The sequence below is a fragment of the Tursiops truncatus genome, chromosome 17 (genome assembly GCF_011762595.2).
Source record: "Tursiops truncatus isolate mTurTru1 chromosome 17, mTurTru1.mat.Y, whole genome shotgun sequence".
NCBI classification, from domain to species: Eukaryota; Metazoa; Chordata; class Mammalia; order Artiodactyla; family Delphinidae; genus Tursiops; species Tursiops truncatus.
Window position 1 is genome coordinate 63,335,074 of NC_047050.1, and position 23,458 is coordinate 63,358,531.

The 23,458-nt window shown below is 39.7% G+C and overlaps 2 protein-coding genes across 7 annotated transcripts in view; one reads left to right on the plus strand and one right to left on the minus strand.

Annotated features, from left to right (window-relative positions):
• The window catches only part of TMEM65 (transmembrane protein 65), a 43,851-nt gene extending 23,705 nt beyond the window's left edge, over positions 1–20,146 (minus strand). Inside the window, exon 1 of the mRNA XM_019932034.3 lies at positions 19,411–20,146. Within this exon, the coding sequence (XP_019787593.1) occupies positions 19,411–19,696 (286 nt within the window). The 5' untranslated portion in view covers positions 19,697–20,146. The remainder of the gene's footprint in view (positions 1–19,410) is intronic.
• Positions 19,025–23,458, plus strand: part of TRMT12 (tRNA methyltransferase 12 homolog) — a 64,729-nt gene continuing 60,295 nt past the window's right edge. For 3 of the 6 annotated variants that reach the window (XR_012327013.1, XM_019932026.3, XM_019932027.3), the window contains exon 1: positions 20,332–20,824. The gene's annotated coding sequence lies outside the window, so the exon portion shown is untranslated. Of the gene's footprint in view, positions 19,044–20,331; positions 20,825–23,458 lie in introns of those variants that run through there. The other 3 variants (XM_019932028.3, XM_073794240.1, XM_073794239.1) reach the window with 2 other exon arrangements.

Below are 23,458 nucleotides of genomic sequence, written 5' to 3' on the forward strand. Positions count from 1 at the left end.
GTATTGGTGGTATTTTATTTCATCATAGGATACATAGTAGTTTAATCCCCTATGACTAGATATTTATTCTTTATTCTTTTTCACATTTATAATTAACACTCATACAAACATGTACCTAAATCTTTTTATGTTCCCCTGAAAGTTCTTTATGGTAGATTCTTAAGTGGCATTACTGAGTCCAAAAAAAAGGGCATACATTTAAGGATTTTTAAAATTTTGCAAAATTCCTCTCAGAAAAAGTATGCTAAATTACTCCCATCTTGCTACATTTTTATTTTTTTATTGTTATACTGTACTAAAAATATTCTCATGTTTTCGGAATATAGGTAAAATGTCATTAAAACAAAATCCTTGAAAGAAATTTCCAGGTCCCAATCAATTGCCAAGTTATTTTAAGTGGCAAAACATTCCAATACAACAAATAGGTAGGACAGGTCAAAGGAGTTTATTACTATATTTCCCCTTAAAAATAATTTTTAAAAAATCTTCAGTCCAATATAGACAAGTGGTTTTAAAATATCTTTTAGAATAAACTAAGCCTACTGTATTTCTTTTCTAAATAAGTTACTGTACTAAGAAATATATCTTAAATTGAAAATCAAGGGCTTCCCTGGTGGCACAGTGGTTGAGAATCTGCCTGCTAATGCAGGGGACACGGGTTCGAGCCCTGGTCTGGGAAGATCCCACATGCCACAGAGCAACTAGGCCCGTGAGCCACAACTACTGAGCCTGCGCGTCTGGAGCCTGTGCTCCACAACAAGAGAGGCCACGACAGTGAGAGGCCCGCGCACCGCGATGAAGAGTGGCCCCCACTTGCCACAACTAAAGCAAGCCCTCACACAGAAACGAAAGACCCAACACAGCCAAAAATAAATAAATAAATTAAAGTACCCTTAATTAAAAAAAAAAAAAATCAAAATACTTCAGTAGAAGAAAGTAAGTGGAACACCTATACTTCATTTTCGCCTCCGCTGTAAAACAAAACGCGTTTACAAAGGTGGTGCTGGAAAACAAAACTACCCCCCTTGATATAGTGAGTTCTATAATATTATGTAATAAAAATTATAATTTGTTGGGAACTATACTCAGTATTTTAACCTATAAGAGAAAAGAATCTGAAAAAGAATAGATGTATACATATGTATAAATGAATCACTTTGCTGTACACCTCAAACTAACACAACATTGTAAATCAACTATACTTCAATTTTTAAAATAAAAAAATACTTTTTTAAAAACTATGATCTGTCATTTTCATTGTTAAACCTTCCATTAAATTTAACCATACTTTACAAGTATAAATACAAACTTGAAACGAAAGAAAAGCTAAAGAACAAAAAGAAAAGTCTTGGTTTCCAATATGCTTTCACAGCAACGATAATTCTAAATGTGGTAACTTATTTCAGTCTATTATCATAGGCATAAACATCAATATAAGATCACAAATCAAGGGAAAAATTCAGAATCATTTATAATAGACAGCAAGAAAAGTATGGAAGCCAACATCACCCTGAGATGACATAAAAGTAACAGTTTAATGCACGCACTATTCCTTTAATTACAAATAACTCAATACCCTTGAAGTGTCCCGTGATGCAGTTTCTGATCATTTGACCACCTAGTATTTGTTCTAAGCCCCACCCCAGAATCTTCCCTGAGAAAGGAGAGGAAGTAGCTTTGGCAACACAAATCACAATTTGACCTAAAAAGAGATTTATGAAAAGAACAGAGATGGAACTGCTGCATTTAAACAACAGTTTGAGGGATTACAGGTTTCAATTACCCGTATTTCTAAATAGATAACTGCTTAGACTTTTAACAGAACCAAGAGTTTGAACGGGTAAAGTTAAATTTACAATAAATATATAACACATTAAAGAAAACAAACTTAAAATGCAAACCATGCTGTATGAAAAATAATTTAAGCAAAGTAAATCATATTAAATGCCAAAAAACTCAAACATGCACCAAAAAGGGTTTATAAAGCTACAAGGCAATATTTTTTAAAAGAAAGAAATTAATATGACTAAGCAATATACTTATAAACACTGACATTCCGATTGAAAAATGAAACACTTTAGAAATGGAAAACTTTTTAATTTAGTAAATTTCAATTAACAGGTCTTGTCTTTTAAAATGACTATTAATTATAAAAGGACTTTTAAATTATTTTTTAAATACATGCCTTAGCTAAGACCAAAAAAAAAGTATTTGAGTATGATTTTGTAATTTTATTTAGCATTTAAAAGTTTACTGCAACTTGTACATTATTTAGTAAAGAAATTTTTACTTAGATCATGCAATACTGTCACCTCACTAACCTTCAGGGGAAGGTAACATGCAGCCTGGGGCTTCAATGCAACCTAGACTGGGATCCAGTTTACTTAAGGGCAGCTAACAAATTCCTGGTCTGAGGCAGTCCAGTGGTATAACAGTTGAGGACCGGAGTTGGCCAGTAGTAATGATGAGGAAGGTGATAGTACCCAGTTAATCATCACCTTTATTAACCTCATTAATGTAGTAACCTGTTAATTATTTAACTCTGGCTTAAGAAATAGTAAATACTAGATGTACAGTAATTTATTTCTCTTATGTCTGTTATCTCATGGAGTTTTTTTTTTTTAGGATAATCAAACATACTATTCATTTGTGGTTGCTTTTACACATCTTACCTGTGTATTTGGAGTAATTATATACACTGCTTAACACAGAAACTATATTCCTTCCCTTCCTTCATGCCAAAGGAAAAGAGACAAGGCAAATAATTACTATATATAATGATTTTCCCTTTGTTTTTAAAGGCTAAGATATTAAAACAACAATACAACTTTTAAAAAAAAAGTCAGATCTGGGGCGTTCCCTCATGGTCTAGTGGTTAGGATTCGGCGCTTTCACTACCGTGGCCTGGGTTCAATCCCTGGACGGGGAACCGAGACCCCACAAGCTGCGCGGTGTGGCCAAAATAAGAAAAAAAAAGAGTCAGATCTTGTTACTTTTACTTATTAGGTATAGAGAGAAACAGTACTATATAACATTAAATTTAAAAAATCATATAACTAAGTATACATAACATGGATACATTATATTATAGATGGAAAGTTTAAAGTGAGTTATAAAAAAATTATTTATCTTGGAACATCATAAGTGGTTGGTATATCTGTGGGTATGGTGACATAAATCCCCAGAAAACATTCATTTTAAAATAAAATTGCTTAATATTAGGAAGGAGCAGAGATTTTTCAGTCAGTGCATTGCTTTTTTCCCTTTCAATCATTCCCCAAATAAAAATTCTTTCACAGAATGTTAGAGCTGAAAGGATCCTTAGAAACAATCTGCCAGTGGTTCTCAATATGCTACCTCACCCTGGAAAATGCCTGGAAATGCAGGGTTGTTTGTGGATGTGATAATGACTGAGAAATGCTACTAGCATCAGGGATTCTAAACATCCTACAATGCACAGGAGAGCCCTTCATAATGAAGAATTATCCAGCCCAAATGCCAGTAGTTTGCCCACTTGGTAGTATACTGACTTAATTCTCCATTTTGAAGATTCAGCCACTTTGGTCCAGGGATGTTAGGTGACTTACTCAAGGACACACAACTTGGTCTAGAACCCAGATTCTCATTCTCTTGCTCTACTTCTCTTTCAATGAGTAAATTCTCAATGGGAAAAAATAAAAGAACCAAGAATCAATTGTATATGGATATCAATTGTATATGGATATATAAAACACTGTCAAAACATTGGTCATGCATTAGTATTTGAAATTGAAGTAAAAACGCAACTAACTAAAATACTAATACCTTTTAAAATTCCTTTTTTCTCCCCTAAAATATCATTCCCTTTCATATACATCATTTTAAAATATCCATCAAAGTTAAAAGAAAGAAGAGGAAATCAACTGATTTATTATGGTTAACAAATAAAATATTTTCTGAATGGGAAAATTACATGGTTTCTACTGTTTCAGAACAACAGGATACCATATAGTATAGCGCTAATCTCCCCTGCTAACCCTGAAGAAATTTATTACAGTGAAGAGCACTGAACTAAAAATCCAAAATCCTTGACACTAATCCCTGCCCTGCTTTACATGTGTAATATATAACTAGTCACCAAGTCTTGACTATATCATAAATCCTCTAGATCCCAGTTTCATGTTACATAAAATGAGGAGTTTAGGGTCTCTGCATCCCTTCTAGCTCTAAGATTCTGATTCTATAGTTATTGTTTATTATATAGCTAGTAGGATTTAAAAAAAAAATAAGAGGCATACCACCTAAACATTCATGAAGAAGCACTCTACAGTGAGTAGGGTTATAACTGAAGACTGAGTCTCAAAGGCTGATCGCTGACAGGTTAAATTCTACGATTACTTACTGCTCAGCAGCACCTTACCTCCTAGTGATATCATTTGCCATTATCTATAGAATAAATATCATTCCTTTTTCCCTACATTGTCCTAAAAATGAGGACTAACTAAACAATCTACAGAATAACCCAAAATTAAAACTTTTTTCTTCAAAAGACATTTTCATTAAATGCTTAACTTCTGCATACACACTTAGATTAAACTTTTTAACTTCAGAGTTACATTAGAACTGGCAAAGTAGAGCAAACTGGGGGATTTTTGCACTGCCCTAATATGTTAACATATACACGTGTGTATGTGTGTACACACACACTATATGCCTCTCCATTTCTCGGAGGTTCTTACAGTTTAGTTTCTGCTCTTGATACTATATATACAGCCTAAGAAAACTGAGTTATATTTATCCTTTATCCTTACAAAATTTTAATTGGCCCATAAAATATTTCTTATTCCTTTCCAAACATTGTGTTATACTTCTTAGGCAACGCATATATATTAAATAGTAATCAAAAATAAAATATGGACAGAGAAGTATTTATTGCAATATTTTTATTTCTCCCTCTCCCCCCCCCATACACACACAAACACACACACTCAGTTAACACAATTCCTCCTCTACCACCACCATCACAACGTGCAACAGAAGTTAGATATCAAGCTGCATGGAGACTGAATCTGAAAAAAGTTCATGAATGGCATTAAAGTGAACTTACATAAGACTTCCAAACTATTCAAGAATACACTCTTAAAATATATTTTCCTAAAGTTCAGTTACTTAAACACAGTTTCTCTTTACAATATTCTGAAGGTTTCCCTGTCCTTTTATCCTACTCATTCATCCTAAAGATATTCATAATTTTTGTTGCTTCTTATGTCTCACTTGTTCTCGTTATTTCAACAACTTTGAAAATGTTATTTAAATATAATTAAATATAAGTGATTTTGTCTTTTGTTAAGATCATAAATGTAATCTTTCAGTTAATTAAACATGCAATTATTAGTTGATCATATCCACAAGGTCTAGGGTTAGATAATAAAAATAAATATTCTGTAGACAGTCTAAAACACTGATGCAAACAAACAAACAACAAAAAAAGACTATCACTATAACCAAAGCATTCTACTTCAAACAAGCAAGAAGTTCTGTCAAATAGATGCTTTTCCAGTTGCATTAAACATCTGACAAACCATCAATACTGCAAGATTGTACTATACCAAAACTATCAGGGGTCTCTGCTGATGATACCTCCTTCACTCGCTTCCCAATGGCAATCTCGGGTTTAGGATACCTGCATGCTAAAAATATTTTTAAATCAATGTATTCAAGCAATAATATAAATAAAATATGTATAAGTTTTCAAATGTATATGAAATTTTGAAGTGAAACATGCTAGAATATGGGCAGTCCTCATTTTGCACAATAGTGTGGGGACATAAAAATGACAATGCAAGCTGCAAAGCAAACAATAACTGATGGAAAAAAATCACAATTGTTCTGTGACCTTAAAAAAATTTTTTTCCTAAAATATTATAAATTCTCTTACTGGCAGTTATAAATATATAGGGAAAGTTTTTAAATAGTAAGACTGATGTTTATTTACTATACTGTAATTTAAAATATTAGAAACACTGAGAAATAAAGTGTTTTATGCTTTGTAAAAAAAAATTAAATGATCAAAAGTCACTTCAATCGTGCTAGCACTCTCTTTCTCATCATATAACTTACAATATGGAACAAGCATCTTTTCTATGCCTTGGTGAATTGTCACACTCCTTTCTAAGTCTGAAATAGCTTGCATTTTATCTTTCATATTTTTATATCATGAAATATCTGAGAGTTCCTTTAATGTGAAATTTTTACCAGAGTCACTTCTCTGGAACATCATCCTTTTCATCACAACCTTCTCACTTTCCTCATTCATAAGTTTGCAGTCTCTTAGCTCCTCTGGCTGCATATCTGGAGTCTCTCAAATGGCAGCAGTTCAACAGCAGTGTGAACATTCCCACAGTCAGCTATTTCTTCTATAACCTCATTTACATTTGATTAAAATTTCACTTCAGTATTATCACTTTGCTGCATTTTCATCTTTTTTGGTCCATCCCCTTTTCATTATCTTTTTTTTTTTTAAAAACGTCTTACAGGTATATCACTGGGAGACAAGGAGGCAACACAACTACACATTTTGCTGTCTGTGTGTGAACTGAATAACAGATAAGTAGTGACCAATCACTGACAGACTGTGAAAGAGTGATATGATTGGTCACAATCATGAGGCACCCCCTGTTTTTACACAGTGATTTGCGGACTGAGGAGCTAGCAGCAAAGTTAATACTTTATGCAATTACTAAGAGTTAATATACCATGGTAAATAAAATTTGAACCTTGTTGTTGGGGACTGGTGTTATTTAACTAAAACATGGTTACTAAAATTCATGCTTATGGGAACTGTTTAAAGCAGGGACTGACTGCAATAACAAAAAAAATGAATTATTTAATGAAATGAGCATAAATTCAATGGTGGTGATGGGATATTGGTGACATGTAGGAGGAATGATCAAAAGAATAAATATATTAAGGATAATGGGAGTCAGGTATTTTTCCATCAGAGAATAAAGTTAGAAATACAGAAAGACAGAAACAAGAATGTACCCTGTGATGTTGGATCAGGATTGGAAAAATTGTTATGAACTCTTATGTTATAATAGATATGGATAGATAGAGAAATATAAATAATATTTATTATGTATATAAATACATACATTCATATATTCACTAACTCTGTCCACTGTGGGGGCCTGAGAACAGCAGCACCCTAATAGCTATGAGCACACCTAATGTGCACATCTTGGTTTCTAAATACCATCCTACACCGAGAAAAAACAGGGCTCCTTATAGAAATGGCTGATTCCAGGGCTAGGGTAGGAAATGTGCTAAGATTAGCCTAGAATATCGCATGGTGCCAAAAATGAACCGTTCAAAGAGTAATGGAGGTGTCAAAAAGACAAGAAGCCAACTTGAAGGAGTTACCACTGGTGAAATATGGGACTGTCTGAGGGTCAAAAATGAAAGTAATGAATTGTAACCCATTAAATAGAGTAAGAATTCATGAATATATATTGGTATGAATTCATAACTTGAATAGTTGATGAGGAATGGGATAATTCATAGACTCAAGGTACCTCCCCACAAAATATTAATTACAAAAAGGCAAATAGGGGCTTCCCTGGTGGCGCAGTGGTTGAGAGTCCGCCTGCCGATGCAGGGGACACGGGTTCGTGCCCCGGTCCGGGAAGATCCCACATGCCGCGGAGCGGCTGGGCCCGTGAGCCATGGCCGCTGAGCCTGCGCGTCCGGAGCCTGTGCTCCGCAGCGGGAGAGGCCAAAACGGTGAGAGAGGCCCGCGTACCAAAAAAAAAAAAAAAAAAAAAAAAAGGCAAATAGTAACTCTCTAGTGGATAAGTCAGACAGATATTACTTCATCAAATGTTCAAAGGAAATGGTTAACCAAGAAATAGTTAACATCATCAGAAACAAAGAAAAATCATGAGCAACTGATAGGATGAAAACAACATAAAATTACTTCTGTGATATTCCTACTTAAGATGCATAACTGGAATCTATTCATGAGGAAAGAGACAAAACCAAATTGAAGTATATGCTACAAAATAACTGGTCTGTAATCCTCAAAACTATCAAGGTAATGAAAGCCAAAGGAAAGACTAAGAAACTTTCAAATAAAGGAAATTCTAAATGCAACATGTGATTCGGACTGGATCTTTTTGGTGTAAAGGAGCATTATTGGGACAACTGGTGAAACCTGAGTGACAGAGAATAAGATGGTAGTAATCTTTCCATGTTATTGTGGCTTACATGGGACAATATTCTTCTTTGTAGGAAGTATAGGCCAAAGTATTCCAGTTGTAGTGGGCATCATGATGCACAGTTGATCCTTAGCTGCCCGAAGTCCTTCCGAGAGACAGCCCTCAGTGACAGTCCTCTTAGGGGACTTCAGCTGAAGAATGCTGCCTCACCCAAGGCTCTGCCCCCTGCCCAGGGCAGTTCTGCATGTAATTTCACAGAGGAAGAGGCCTGGACCTGTCACCCAACTCAGGACAGCACTGAAGGGTCGTTCTATCTCTAGACCTCTCCTCAGGTTCAGCTAAGGCTTCGGTTGAGACTGCATCACTTTACTTCTACCTCTGCCCAAAACTCCTTCCTTCCCTTCCTTTCTAAGGTGAGGTTTCCAAACAGCACTCCCAGTAAACTTCCTGCATGCTAAATTTTGTCTCAAAGACTGCTTCCCAAAGAACCTACCCTGTGCCAGGGATGACAGAGCATCATGTCAGCAACTTATTCTCAAATGATTCAGGGGAAGGAAAAAATCTTACTATACTACACTTGAAACTTTTTCAGAAATTTGAGATTGTTTCTAAATTTTAAAAGCAATACAAAATTGCGTGGGGAAAACATAGGAAGAATAGGATGAAGAAAAGCAGAAGAAGAAAAGTATGACATAGGACATAGTTCACTGAAGAAATGAGACTAACCAATGAACAGTATATTCAAGGTAATAATGGGAAAGAAAAAGAAATTAGAACAAGGGAATAAATCTATTACACAGCATTTATTACTCAAAAGTGATCGTTGCATAACTATAAAATCAGTGTTAACAATTCACACTTTTTGTAATGTTCTTAACAGGTCCCTTTGAGTAGAAAAAAATGCTATAATAATGTTTTTTTAAACCATAAGATCTTTCTAATACACAAACAAAATTTGCTAGCTCACAAAATATGCCACATCTTACATTATCACTCTCACATGTTTGTCTGTTTCCTTTCAAAATGCAAGGATGCCTGAGTTTATCTACATGACCTCAACTTTCTCACCTTAAAAACAAAAACACTTGCTATAACCTTGCTATTCAAAATATTGCCCCCCTGAACCTGTAGCACTGAATCACTGGGAACTTGTTAGAAATGCAGAACTCAAGCTCAACCCCAAATCTACTGAAACAGCATCTGTATTTCAGTAAGATTCCCAGATCATTTTATAGGTACATTAAACTTTGTGAAGCAGGTTCTAGTTTTCACTGTGGGATATAGAGAGCTACAAAGAGTATTGCTCCCACCCTTACAGTGAAACGAAGTCAAACTGAATTCAAATTTATGACTTATTTCAAACCCATAAGAGAACTCAAGTCACAAAGCAAACAACTGGCCCTACATCAAAAGAGAAGCAGGCACCTGCAAGGACAGAGGAGACGTTAGCACATGCTTACTTGAGACAGATGCAACTGGACACCATACGAATACGGCTAGAATAGTAAGGGAAAAGGTGAAGGCAGAGTGACAGCCAGTGCAACAGTGTGAAGGCATTAGGGTACGAATAAATTGTGGGAGTCTGCACCTTCTTGCAGGTTCTTTCACCAGAAATCTCACCAGACACAAAAGGTAATAGAAGGAGCCCTAAGAAAGCGTCCATTGTGGTACAGACCTAGAGGAAGGGAAAAAGCAGTAGTGCAGAAGGGACATGAAACTCTACCTGGATCCCTTTCTCAACCTCTCCTATGAGTCAAAAGCCTTAAATACTGTCACCCGTGGGCAGGTAGGGTGACTAACCATCCAGTTTGCCTGGGACTCTTTCAGTTTTAGCACTTAAAGTACCACATCCCAGGAAAAAAATGTTCTCCCTAGCCTTTAGGTATTTTAATTTGAAAGTGGAGTTTCAAATCATCTTCTTGATTTCTCTAAGCTTCTTACCAAAGAAAATGAAAAGACATTACTTGCTAAATGGCCTGTATATTTTCTACACAATACTGCTAAAAAGGTATAATTTGCTTACCTGTGATATTACATTTTTCTCTGATAAACTAGAATTCTACACAGAACTCTGTAAAAAATGAGTAAACTAGTAACATATATTTAAAATAAGTTCAGACTTCTGACCGATGAGGAAAGAGGGAATCTTAGTAGTACTCAAGCTACGGCCCAACACCTCCTGCCCTCCATATCCAAAGTTCCCTTTAAAGAGTTGAATCCTTCCTTATTGATACTGCCTCCTCAGCCAACTAAAATCTGGCTTCTCCTCACGTAATTCTTGACAAAGACATCACTCTCTTTTGTGTTGTTATATCCAATAGACCTTTACTCCACCCTCCCAACCGCCAGTCTTCCTCTTATGTGAACCATCTAAAGCACCAGATCATTCCCTCTTTCTTGAAATGCTGTCTTCTTCACTTAGCTTCTGGAATACACTATTCTTGTTATTTTTCCTGACTTTGTAGACACTCCTCAGTCTCCCTCTAGTTCTGATCCTTCTTCATTTTCCCTTCCAATAAACACTGGTGCTTTTCAGAGTTCTGTCCTGGATCTTCCTCTCCATCTATATACAGCTGTTGACACCCACACTTACATCTTCAGCCTAAACTTCTATGAGCTCCAGATTTAAGTGTATAAATACACACACATGCATAAACACACACACCTACTTATTTGACATCTCCATTTATATTCACAAAGGTATCTACAATTTGACATGTCCAAAATTAACACTTTAAGTTCCACACCCCCAAATCTATTCTTTCCCCAGTCTTCTCCCTCACAGTTAATAATAACGCTTTTTACTCAGTCAGTATAGTCAGAAACCTAAGTCATCACTTACTATTTCCTTTCCCTTAATTATCTGACCCTTTCTAACCCATCAGCAAGTCCCATCAGTTCACTCTCACAAGTATGTCTTGACTCCATCTCCTCCTCTTCATCTCTGTGGCCACCTAGTCTCAGCCACCATCATTGCTAGCCTAGACTACTGTAACAGCTTCCTAAGTGGTCTCCCAGCTTACACATCTGCACCCTCCAATCTGTTCTCCAATAGCAGCCAGAGGGCTCTTCAAATACCATTATTTCACTAATGCTTAAATGCTCGAATGGCCTTCATATGGTTTACCCAGAAAGGTCCTGGCCTATCTGGCTTCTGCCTACGTACATCTCATCCCATTCCACTCTACCCTTTGTTCATTAAGTTCCACTCATATTTGCCTTCTTTCAATTCCCACACTATGTGAAGTCCCTTCCTATCTCAGCCTCTTGGTATTTGCTTTTCCTTCTGAGAATGCCATCTGTCTGAATGAATGGCTTCTTCTCAATCCTTTATTTTCAGCTTAAATATTACCTAAACAGAGGCCTTCCCAGATCACTTTAAGTAAAGTAAATGTCCTTCTATTTATTCTTCTAATAGCACACACTATCTATAATTATTTTATTATTTACTTTATTGCTCTTATCTTTCCTCTCTCAAAAATGTAGGTTTCATGAGAGTATTTCCCTGAATTAATTCTGACACACCTCCAATATGCAGTACCGAGTCTACTATGGTAGAGAGAGTAACAAATATTTGTTACACAAATAAATTTTCTAAGTTGAGAAAGGTTTTCTATGAATAGTATGTTAGATTTTTTTAACTCATTTAAAAATCTAAAGGAAAATTAGAATAACGGTTAGAAAGTTAAAGATTTATAATAGTTGGAAGGCCCAAATACTAGTTTTCTGACTTTTTCAAAATCCCCCCACAACTTATAAACTTTTTTGCACACTGATTTTACTTTGATTTCCCTTATTTTAAAAGTAACAATGCTATATTTGCTTTGTATTGAATGTGTATATTATGCAAACATATAAAAGATAGACTAAGATATACTACCAGCACATGTGACTTTTATTGAGCATTTGAGTTGTTACCTTTTTTCCCAGCACATGTTAAAAAAATTCCAGGTATGAATATCTACAGAAAGGTGCAATAATAAGAACAGGGATTTTAAAGTCAAACAAAGCTAAGCTAAAAACTCTGCCACAGAGGTTTTAGGATCTTGGGCAAGCTCCTCAGCCTCAGCATCTTAATCCATAGAATAGAGATAACTCCTTCTCTCTCCAAGAGAGGTAAACAATAATTACATGAAAACTCACTTAATTAGCCCAGTATGTCTGTAGCAAACATTCAATAACTGCTAAGTAATGGTAATGAAAATGGTGTTGGCAGCAGCAATAGTGGTAGCAGTGGGATGTCTTCTATTAAATATAAGAACCATTATACAACAGAAATTCAGAAGTTATATTACAAAATATCATGCTATTTTTAAAATTACAAATGTTTTAATAACCCAGTGCCCTAAAGTCTACCCTAAAACTCAGAAAGAAGACAGAAAATCTAAAGTAAACCAAGTAAAGAACACCATTCTAACCTAAACTTCTCTGAACCTAAGTGCCTTTCAGGTATTTACAGCAACAATCCTTTGAACGGCCATAATCATAACTTTAGCAGAAATACAAGATCTTCAGTGTGAGATCTGAAGAGTCAGAGGTCCATAGCAATGTGATAGGTGCGACTGGCTAGCTGGAGAGACAGGAGAGTAGTGGTTTGTGACCCTGAAATGTCTATCAAGATTAAACCCCACTGAATAGTATAAGGGTGAACAGAGAAAGAGATACTGAACGAAATATAAGAAAAAAAAAAAAAAAAACCACCATGAAAGAGTGACAGAGAGCAGACATTAGAAACAACAAGAGATGCCCGAGAAGCAGACCTCCTTCCACAGCAGCAAAGTTTACCACAAGGGACGAATGAGGATAGAGCAGAGTGGTCCGTGGGCACTGTGGATGGAGTGGGGCAGGGGCAGAACAAATCCAACACACCTCGCCAGCACTATGACACGGTCTGAAAGCATGCCAACGGAAACAGCACAGCGTTCTGGGGGCATCTGGTGTGATGACTAGTATCTCTACAAATAGAAGTTAAGTAGCCCCAAAGAAAATCATCGTATTAAAATACAGTATACAAGGACTCGGACATCTGGTACAAGCAAAACTGTGCTCGTTATACTTTTACTAAGGCAGAGAAAAAAGCAGTATGTTCAAATATGTTGCCATCAAACACAGTCAAAGTAAACGTTTCACAATCAAGGAAAAGAGTTATCACAAAGCTCATTTACTTGATAATGAGGTGAAGAGTCTGATACAGCATTTCATATAAAGCGATGGCCCTCAAGCAGATTGGTTTTGCTAAATTCCTCCCTTTCCTCCCACCCAGTGTCTCCTCCAGGGAATATTTGGCAATGTCTAGAGACATTTTTGGTACACGAAACTTGGGGTGAGGAGGGTGGGAGGGTGCTACTGGCATCTAGTGGCTAGAAGACAGGGATGCTGCTAAATATCCTATGTGGAGGACAGCCCCACAACAAGAATTATACAACCCAAATGTCAATACCGCCAAGGCTAAGATATCCTGATATAGAGGAAAGAGTCCTATACATCTCTGTCTCCCTCTGTCTCTCTATATATCTATCAATCAAATGAATCACTGTCACTATACTGGAACTCAGTACAAGAACAAATGGTCAAAAGTCTTAAGACAAACAAACAAAAACTAATATGTTACTGGTATGCATTAATAAAGAAAGATGTAATACAAGATTTCCAACAGAAACGATTAATTTTTCAATGTTATAAAGGATATAAAGGAACTGATATAAAGGAACAAACTACAATTATTAGTTATGGTTACCTACATAGAATATCTCCTCCTAATTTCCCTTCCCTTGAATCTAGACTGGTCTTAGTAACTTGTTTGACCAATAGCATGCAGCAGAAATGACATTCTGGGACTTGCAAGGCTAGGTCATAAACTGTGGTAGGTTGAACAATACCCCTCCCCATATGTCCCCATCCTAATCCTCCTACCTGTGAATACATCACCTCATATGGCAAAGGAGAGTTTGCAGATGTGATTAAGTTAAGGATTTTGAGAAAGATTAATCCTGAACTATCCAGGTGGGCCCTAAATGTAATCACGAGGGTCCTTATAAAAGAGAGGCAAAAAGGTCAATGATGTGACAACCGAAGCAGAGATTAATGTGAGCAAGAACAAAGGAATACCAAAAGCTGGAAGAAACAAGGACCAGATTCTCCCCTAGAACCTCCAGAAGGACAAGGCATTGCCAACACTTTTATCTTAGCCCCTTAAGTCTAATTTTGGACCTCAGACTTCCAGAACTCTATGAGAATAAATTTGTGTTGTTTTAAGCCACTATATTTGTGGCAATTTGTTACAGCAACAATGGGAAACTGATAACAAAGTCTTACAGCTTCTACTTAGTTCTCTTGGAACATTTTCTCTGGAAGTCCTGACCATTTTAAGACTGTCATACTGGTGAGATCACATGCATCTACTCTGGTCAATAGTTCTCGTTGAACCCAGCCTTCCAGCCATGTCCAACAAAGTGCTAGACAAGTGAGTGAAGCCATCTTGGACTCTGTGACCAGCTCATCTGCCAGCCGTTTACCGAGTGACCCCCACAGATACCACGTGAAAGAGACGAATCACTCAGCTGAGTCCTGCCTATATTTCTGATCCACAAAATCATGAGAAATAATGGAACGGTCGTTGTTTTATGTCACAAATAACTCTGGACCTCAAGTTACATGTTAAATGATGATTAAAGATTGTTAAATAGAATATATCCATTTTGTAATGGAAGAAAAAACTCCTATTTATATTATCTGTTTTCTAGGGAGTAATCCCTAGTTATAGGGCTACTCCAACATTCCCATTAATTCTAAAGAATTGTAATTAAGCTTGCTGGAATATACTGCTGTAACTAGATTCTTTCCATATTGGTAAAATAACTGATTGTAACAAAGCTTCATTTACTTATCCAGGGCCAGGATATAGAAGCTCTCAGCTTATTGGAGATCACTCACTCTTCCTGACTCAAACCATATTTCATATCCTCGTCCTGTTCTTCTCCTCTTTCAGGTCTAGTTATTCCTTTATTCCTCTTTTACTGTTGCAACTAAGGCACCTAAATATCTTTATTCACAAATCTTAATTTGGAGTATGAAATGTTTTCTTGCCCTCTTTCTTATTCTCTTTGAGCAAAAGCCAAGATTATCTCCAGTTCATCTAGAGGTTAATAGCTTAACAGCACTGCCACTTTCTTATATAATCCTATACAAGGAGCTGAGAAAAATGGGGATACTCTTGTTAAGAGTCCAAGATCCCTAGTGGACTGGAACTCCACAAAAAATCATATTTGTTTCTATGTATTCTAAGTATGCTATATGGCAAGTTCTCAAAACAAAACTCCTCATGCTACCTTAAGTAAATAATCACAACGGTGGGGAACTACAAGATTAAATTTAGAATTATATGGTGTATCTATATGGATGTAGATAAATGGTAAAAAAAATTTGTAAAAAAATTTTTTTAAACATATACAATTATCACTTACACAGAGAAACAAAAAAAAATGCAAGCTGATTAAGATCTAGCATTGATAGAAAAACTGCTCTGTTCCCCCAAAACATCCCTTATTTGCCTATATAAAAAGAATCTCATTTTAAAAAATACTTTAAGTACACATTTAACAAAAATATTCCCTAAGAAGGTCCTTTTTTTTCAAATCATATCTTTCACTGTGCCTCCCCAAAAGCCAGCTCTTACCTTTCTGTGTAATTCTCCAATGAGCATTAATTACAACATCTAAATAAGTGTGGAAGGCAGCCTCCAAGATGAGGCCCCCAATGATTTCCACCTCCTGGTATTCACACCCTGCCTGCATAGTATGCTCCCACAGTGTATGATGAGGGCAAAAAAGGATGGACTATCTCTTCTAAGACCAGGTTATAAAAGACTGTGGCTTCCAGCTTAGGTGTCTCTCTCATCACTCATTCTGGAGGAAGACAGCTGCCATGTCTTGAAACACTCAGGCAGCCCTGTGGAGAGACCCACACAGCAAGGAATTGAGACTTCTAGCCAACAGCCATGTGAGTGAGCCTTCTTGGAACTGGTTCCTCCAGCCCCATTTAAGACTTCAATAATGCAGCCCTAGCTGAAACTTGATTACAACTTCATGAGAGACCCTGAGGCAGAAACATCCCCCTAAGCTGCCCCAAGACACCTGATCCTCAGAAACCATGAGACAATACGTGTCTGTTTTAAGCTATTGTGCTTTGGGGTAATTTGTTGTACAGCAATGTAGAACTAACTAATGCAATGAGCACTGCTCATCCTTCAAAAACCAAATAGGTATTTAAAAAATTTTTTTTAGTAATTATAAATAGAAATAGTAACTGCAAAACTTGAAAACAAATTTGGTTTAAAAAGCTCAGCTAAAATTAAAAGGCAACAGTAATAACATCAGCTTGCCAGTCCTACTTGTAAAAACAATGAACCAACAATGCACTTTCAGAAGAATATGGACTCTTTCTGGAAGAATAGAGAGCAGGTTGAGCAGATAAATTGAGAACAGAACATCAACTTTTTTAAAACTAGGAAAGAAATCAGTTTGTAATTTAAAAATCACAATATCTTACTTAACTATTAACAAGACATCCCACAAAGTCTGCCTTATCTATTACAAACTGGTTCTAAAGCTTTATCTTGTCACAGACTATATCAAATGCCTACTGATAAACACATAAGAAAGATAAGGGCAAATATAACAAATTTCAGCAGTAGACCCCATTTCACAGCACAGATTTTCTTTTCCTGTAATGTTTCCACACCAAATCCAAAGCACTTCATTAGATCATGCAAGCACTCTTTCCAAGAACACATAAGGTTTCCTATTGTAAGAAACAGCTTTTTTAACATAATTTATTTCATTAGAAAGTGCACTTAGTACACACATATTTAATACATGGGTTGAGCATTTAAAAACGCTCAAAAAGCAACAATAAAACAAAAACATGGCAATTTTTCATTTGTCTGGGGAAAAAATTGATTTCAGCAATAGAATGAGCTGTATGCATTCTCAACATAATAAATCCTCTCTACCTTAAATGGTTAATGAATAGGGTAATTTACTAGTGATGATCCCAGTTATCTCCATAGAAACTATATATATTGATATCGAAAACAACGAGGAACACTAAGACTGTACTAAAAATTAAACCATCATCATCAATGTGTCATCTGAGTCAAAGAGCAATAATTTAGTCATCAACATTGGCAAAATTAGTTGACTTAAACTCTGAAGTTCTTTAGCTTTTAAGTCAAATAAGCATTTGAATACCCCATTGTTTCCTATATCCTTTATCTTGAACAAAGACAACTTAAATTACCAACTTCTCTCTCATATAACTTATGTATTATTAAGTTTAATTGACGCTAACTGATCTCCATTGACTGAAGTTTATAGGTCCTTTCCAGAATATTTAAAACCATGTTAAATTTTAAAATACATTTTCCATTTTCACTGGAAAATGTAGCATTCCTACTGGCATGTGCTAAAATAATAAGGTATGAGGCAAAATTTATCCATTTGTATCACAGGACATGCTTTTCATGCACTGTCATAAAATCATATTAATGAGGCCCTCCAATCTTGTAACAATGTTAATGCAGAATTTCCAAGAAATTACTTAGAAAAGGCCAAATGTGTGTTCAAACAGTCTTACCCATGGAGAAAGATTCCTAAAACTAATGCTCTAGTGTGAATGTCTTTATAATTTTCCAAGGGTCACATTTTCAGAAGTGAATATTTTAAAACCACACACTGAGTGCACACATAGCTCACAAATATGCTAGTATCTGATTATGACTTCATGTAATATCATGATTACATTTAGTAACCGAATTGATTGTGATATTACGTTGTTCCTATAGAAGCACTGTGGGTAGACAATGTCTGGAATCATCCAATACCATAAATTGGTCCACAATTCCCTGAACGGAGGTAAAAAAAGCAGTTAAAAGGCACAACTAATAAAAAGTTTCTAAAGAAGTAGTGTAGAAAAGTCCTGCTTATGAGGTAGACAATTCTCTCCTCCATTCCTGAATACAGACCAAAGAAGCGCTTTTAAGTGCCTGTGGAAGATCAAATGCCTTGCTCCAAATAAATGTGCTCTTAACTTAGGGAACCTATGGAATGCTTATGTACCTACCAACCTTGAGGGAGGGGAGGAGTAAACTTAAAACAAACAAACAACAAAAAAGAAACAAAAAACACTTTCCAACACACCAGAATGTATAACATAAAACAGCAGCAATGTATTCTGTCTGTATCACGGTAGTTAGATGGCTAAAGTATCTTAAGACTGAATGATTTGCTCATTGGCCCCTTTCATCCTTCTGATTTTCTGACTTTTTAGCTTTTTCACTTGGACTCACATTCTGACATACCAGCATGCTGCACCGGTTTGAAAAATATCCTCCTTTAACAGGTTAGCTTAAAAATGGCTTGGCTTTCACCATTCCAAATTATTTTTGAGCAGAAGTCCGCTTTTTATTGCAGAGCCACAGATTTCCAGAAAAATACCTTCTTAACTACTGCATTCTTTCCTCCTCTGGGGGCACAACAAAAACGGGAGTCTAACTTGGGCAGCACCAAGCCTGTGATGGGCTTGCAAGTATGCATCTGCGGTTGCTGGTCTGATCCACGCTTTCAGTTTCCCAGGAAAATGTTTCCTTCGGCTGCTTAAATGAATCCAACCGGAGGTGTACGAAAACAAGCCGCTGAGAACACCTCTGCCTTAACGAACCAACATCCCTTCTTTCGGACCCTGACACATGTTCGTTTGATAACCATTTAGCGAAGTTTCCCCCTGCCTCTCGGCTTTGTAGCGCTTTGGAAGGAGGCACCGCAGGCCACCGGCATGGCTGCACGTTCACAAGTAAGCAGCAAGGACTACAGGGGGACAGCAGGGCTGGGGGACGGGGGGCACAGCAAATCTAAACAAAATCAAATCAACGGCGGTTGGTAACTGGGGCTGAAGCTCCAACTGTGAGGCTGGGGAGGAACCAGCCAAGCGTTGGCCCTGGCTGCCTGGCACGATCCGCGCCTGTCCTACTGCCCCGGGGACACTCAGGAGGCGCAAAGTTCCCCCGCCCCCCCGGACGTCCCAGGCGCGAGGCCAAGCGGGCGAGGGGGCCGGCGGCGAGGGGCCCAGGCCGAGGGGCGGCCGGGGCGCAGGCGAGGTAGGGGAGGGCTCTGGGCACCCGCCCCTCCGTCCCCGGCTCGCCCCCTCGCGGCCCCCTTACCTTGGGCGATGGCAATGGACTCGAAGCGGTGCAGCTCCTTGAGCAGGCAGCTCCTCTCGCTGGAGTGCAGGCTGTAGATGAAGTCGCGCGCGCCCTGCGCCGTGTTCAGCGCCTCCATGGGCTCCTTCTTGGGGTGGGTGCCCAGCTCCCGGGGGCCGCCCGGGGCCGCGAGCGCCAGCAGCCCCCGCCCGCAGCAGCACCAGGACGGCGGGCGGGGCGCGGCGGCCGGGCCCGGCCTCAGGCTGTGCGCGGTCCGGCTCCTCAGCAGCGGCAGCAGCCGGGACATGGCGGGCTGAGGAGCGGGGACGCCCCGCGGCAGTCCGGGAGGGCGATTTTTGGCGAACCCGCGGGAAGAAGGAGCTGGGCTCAGCCCGACCCCGCCCCGATGTCCTCCTGACAGGCAGCCGAGGCGCCGGGAACCATGCACTCGCCGGGCCCGCGCGGCTGGAGCCTCCTCTTCAGTCCTCCTTCCCTTCCCAAAGGCTCGCGGCGCCTCCGGTCCCTCCAGACGACAAAAACTTTCTCTGAGGCTGCCGGGCCGGGAGAGCGCTCCCGGAGAAGGCGGGCGGGCGGTGCGGGCGGGCGCCTCCCAACCAGAGGAGCGGCGCGGGCGGGCGGGTTCGGCAAGGGTTTGTGTCTGTCAGTCTGATCTTCCAGAGGGATGAGTCAGCCACGCGCCGCCCTTCCCCGGCACCGCCCTTCCCCGGCACCGCCCTCCTCTCTCGCCGGTTTTCCCACCCTCTTGCCAGCCCTAGTCCCCACACCGTACGGCTTCCGCGCCCTCAAAGCAGCCACGCTCTCAGACCACAGCCGCCGCCGCTACCCCTAGCGGCAATATAAGGGGGTAACAGGGCGGGACGAAGAAAAGAGGCGGGGTGGGTGAGGCGGGGCCGCGCAGGCGCATTGTGCAGTCTCGCGGGCCGTGCTTTCTCCGGGCTGAAGAGCGTGCACGCGTGTCCCCACCCCCTCCTAAGCATGAAGGTGGAGAAAGAGAGGGACCTTGCCCCTTGCGCCGGCCTCCGGTTGGCTGAGTAGTACGGCTGCCACCCGGCCCCCCCTAGCGCCGTGCCTGAATCTGAGGCTGGTTCTGAACGATGCTCCAGCGTGTAGGCCCTCTCGCCCGTCACGGGCCCGGCCACAGCGCCCTGCTCAGGCTTTGGAACATTGAAGCGCCCAGGCCGCGCCGTTCGCCAAGTCCGCGCACACCCAGACTTCGGCCAGACAACCGAGTCTCCGAGACACCCGCTCTGGGAGCCCCAGAGGGAGGGCTAGGCCAGTTCTCCCGCTTCCCAAGAAGAGTCTGAGACAGAGACCTTGACACTGAGAACACCCTTCCCCGTTCTGATGCAAGCAGCTTAGAGACATTGGAGCCTGAGGCAAGAATGTCACAGACCTTTTCCAGGTGGTTGTCCAGGTTTGTTTGTTTGTTTTTTTTTCTCTGTGCCAAGGTGGAAAGAATTCTGCGATCCTCCACCATTTCCACGTGTCCTAGGCATCTTTCAAGGCCCCAGTTCATAGGGTCTGCTATTCCAAGCTTTAATTTATCTCTTGCTAAGGGAGGAGATCTCTGCTTTATCTGAACCTGTCTGAAGGCACTTAGGCTTCCTGTCTTCTTAGAGAATAGATCCACTTAGAGAATAAATCTGCTCAAGTGTAATCAAGATCTAAATCCTATCCTTATCATACCCACTGCTGCACCCAGCCCGAGACCTTGTATACAGTAGATGTGCTATAAGAATGTAAGTGCAATATATAAATGCGCGTCAAGGGAGGAACGGTATCACTAAATCCTCCTACTGCTGTAACCCAGTGGTTCTCCAAGTGTGGTCCCTGGACAGCAGAGCTTGTGAGACATGAAAATTTGTGTGCTCCACCAGAGACTTCCTGTATCTGAAACTGGGGGTTGGTCCCTGTCTGCGGTTTTTTTTTGTTTGTTTGTTTTCCTTTTTCCTTTGCGGTATGCGGGCTTCTCGCTGTTGCGGCCTCTCCCGTTGTAGAGCACAGGCTCTGGACGTGCAGGCTCAGCGGCCATGGCTCACGGGCCTAGCCGCTCCGCGGCATGTGGGATCCTCTCGGACCGGGGCACGAATCCACGTCCCCTGCATCGGCAGGCGGACTCTCACCCACTGCGCCACCAGGGAAGCCCCCTGTCTGCGTTTTAACAAGCCCTCCAGTTAATACTGATGCACACAAAATTTGAGAACCACTGCTCTAACTTAAGCATGGAAAGGAGTTTTTTAAATTTTTAAATTTCAGGGTAGTGCCTCTAGTGTAATAATGACAAGAATTTTCTCTGTGGAAAATGGAAGCTCTTTGAGTGTAGAGATTTTCTTGTCTTTGAAACCCCCTACACCTCCCAGTGTGGGTTGGAATCTTCTACAGTTATTTAAATTCTTGGGATTTCTACCACCACTACCGACCCCCCATATCCCTTTTACCCCCAAGAGATTCTGACTCATTGGGCTTGGGCTGGGACCTGGGAAGAGGGGTTTGAAAAAGCCCTTGAGTAGGAATTCCCAGCAGTCTCCAAGACACCAGTTTTGTGTTTGGGTTCCAGAAACAGATTGCTGAAAATTTGATAACTGGGTCAACCACTTCCTAGCTATGTGTTAGTGTTAGATTGTTTCAGTAGTGGTCCCAATAATCATGCCTTATGGTATCCACTCCCTTGTGTAGACCTGTCGCACATGACTGTGGGCTCGGCCACGTGACTTGCTTTAGCCAATAAGTGGGACATCACAGCCATGCTCTAAGTGCTTGTTCCTTGGGGCTTGCTGTAATGTGTTTGCTTTATGAATATTCAGTCCTGCTATAGAAAATAAGAGAAACAAAAATGTAGACACAATTTGCTTATGAGACATGTTACACGCAGAGTAAATGGATATGTGTTGAACATAGACAAAAAGGATGGAACAAATGAAAGTGCTACTTCAGATAGAAGGAGATAGATAGACCAAGTAAACTTTAAATATTAGTAAGGCATGAATCATACAACCTCTCAACTGACAACCGTGTCATTCCTAAATTGACCACCAACTAGTGATATCCATTATAGCCCCACTGTGGCCTCATGTAGTCTCTGCACAAGAAAAGCAGCTAAATCCCCAGCTGCTCAGGCAGCTAATGGCCAGCTACAGTTATGACCAGACACACTTGCTTCTGTATCACTCAGATGTATGTCAGATGTATGTTGATTCCAGACCTGTTCAGTCTGCCAAAACCCCTCGCTTACCCTCCACTCCGGTCCTTAAAACCATGCCATCTATGGTTTTAAGTGCTATGGTCCTTCCACCCTGCTTATACCCTATCCTAAGCTTGTTTATCTACTCCTTTTCTTTCTCCTTGCTTCTCATTCTGTTTTAAATTGGTTGATAAACTGTTGCTGCTGTTTAAGTGAACATGTTAAATCAAACTTAGTGGCTTAAATAGCCAGTTTATTTTGCTCATGATTTTGTAGAAATAGAAATAGAAATTCAGGAAATAGAAATTCAGGAAGGGCTTGCTTGGGCAGTTCTGTGTTGGTGTCTCTGATCGGATGTCACTGTAGCTGCAGTCGTTTAAAGGTTCATCTAGGCTGGACATCCAAGATGGCACACTCATGTGGCTGACAGTTGAGGCTGGCTGTTGGTTGGCTGGAAGCTCAGCTGGGACCGTGAACCAGAGTGCCTTCATACACCCCCTCCAACATGTCAGACTTCTCACATGGCAGCTGGCTTCCCTGAGAGCGAGTGTTCAGGTTCATGGCCTTTAATGACTTATCCTAAGGTTCATGGCCTTTAATGACTTATCCTAAGAAGTAATGGAGCATCACTTCCACTGTATTCTGCTGGCTACCAGCAAGCCACTAAGACCACCCCATATAAAAGAGAAGGGGATATGGACCTCCACCTCTCAATGGAAACAGTGGCAAAGAATTTGGGGACGTGTTTTGTTTTGTTTTAAGATGTTGGGGGTAGGAGTTTATTAATTTATTTATTTTTGCTGTGTTGCGTCTTCATTTCTGTGCGAGGGCTTTCTTTAGTTGTGGCAAGCGGGGGCCACTCTTCAT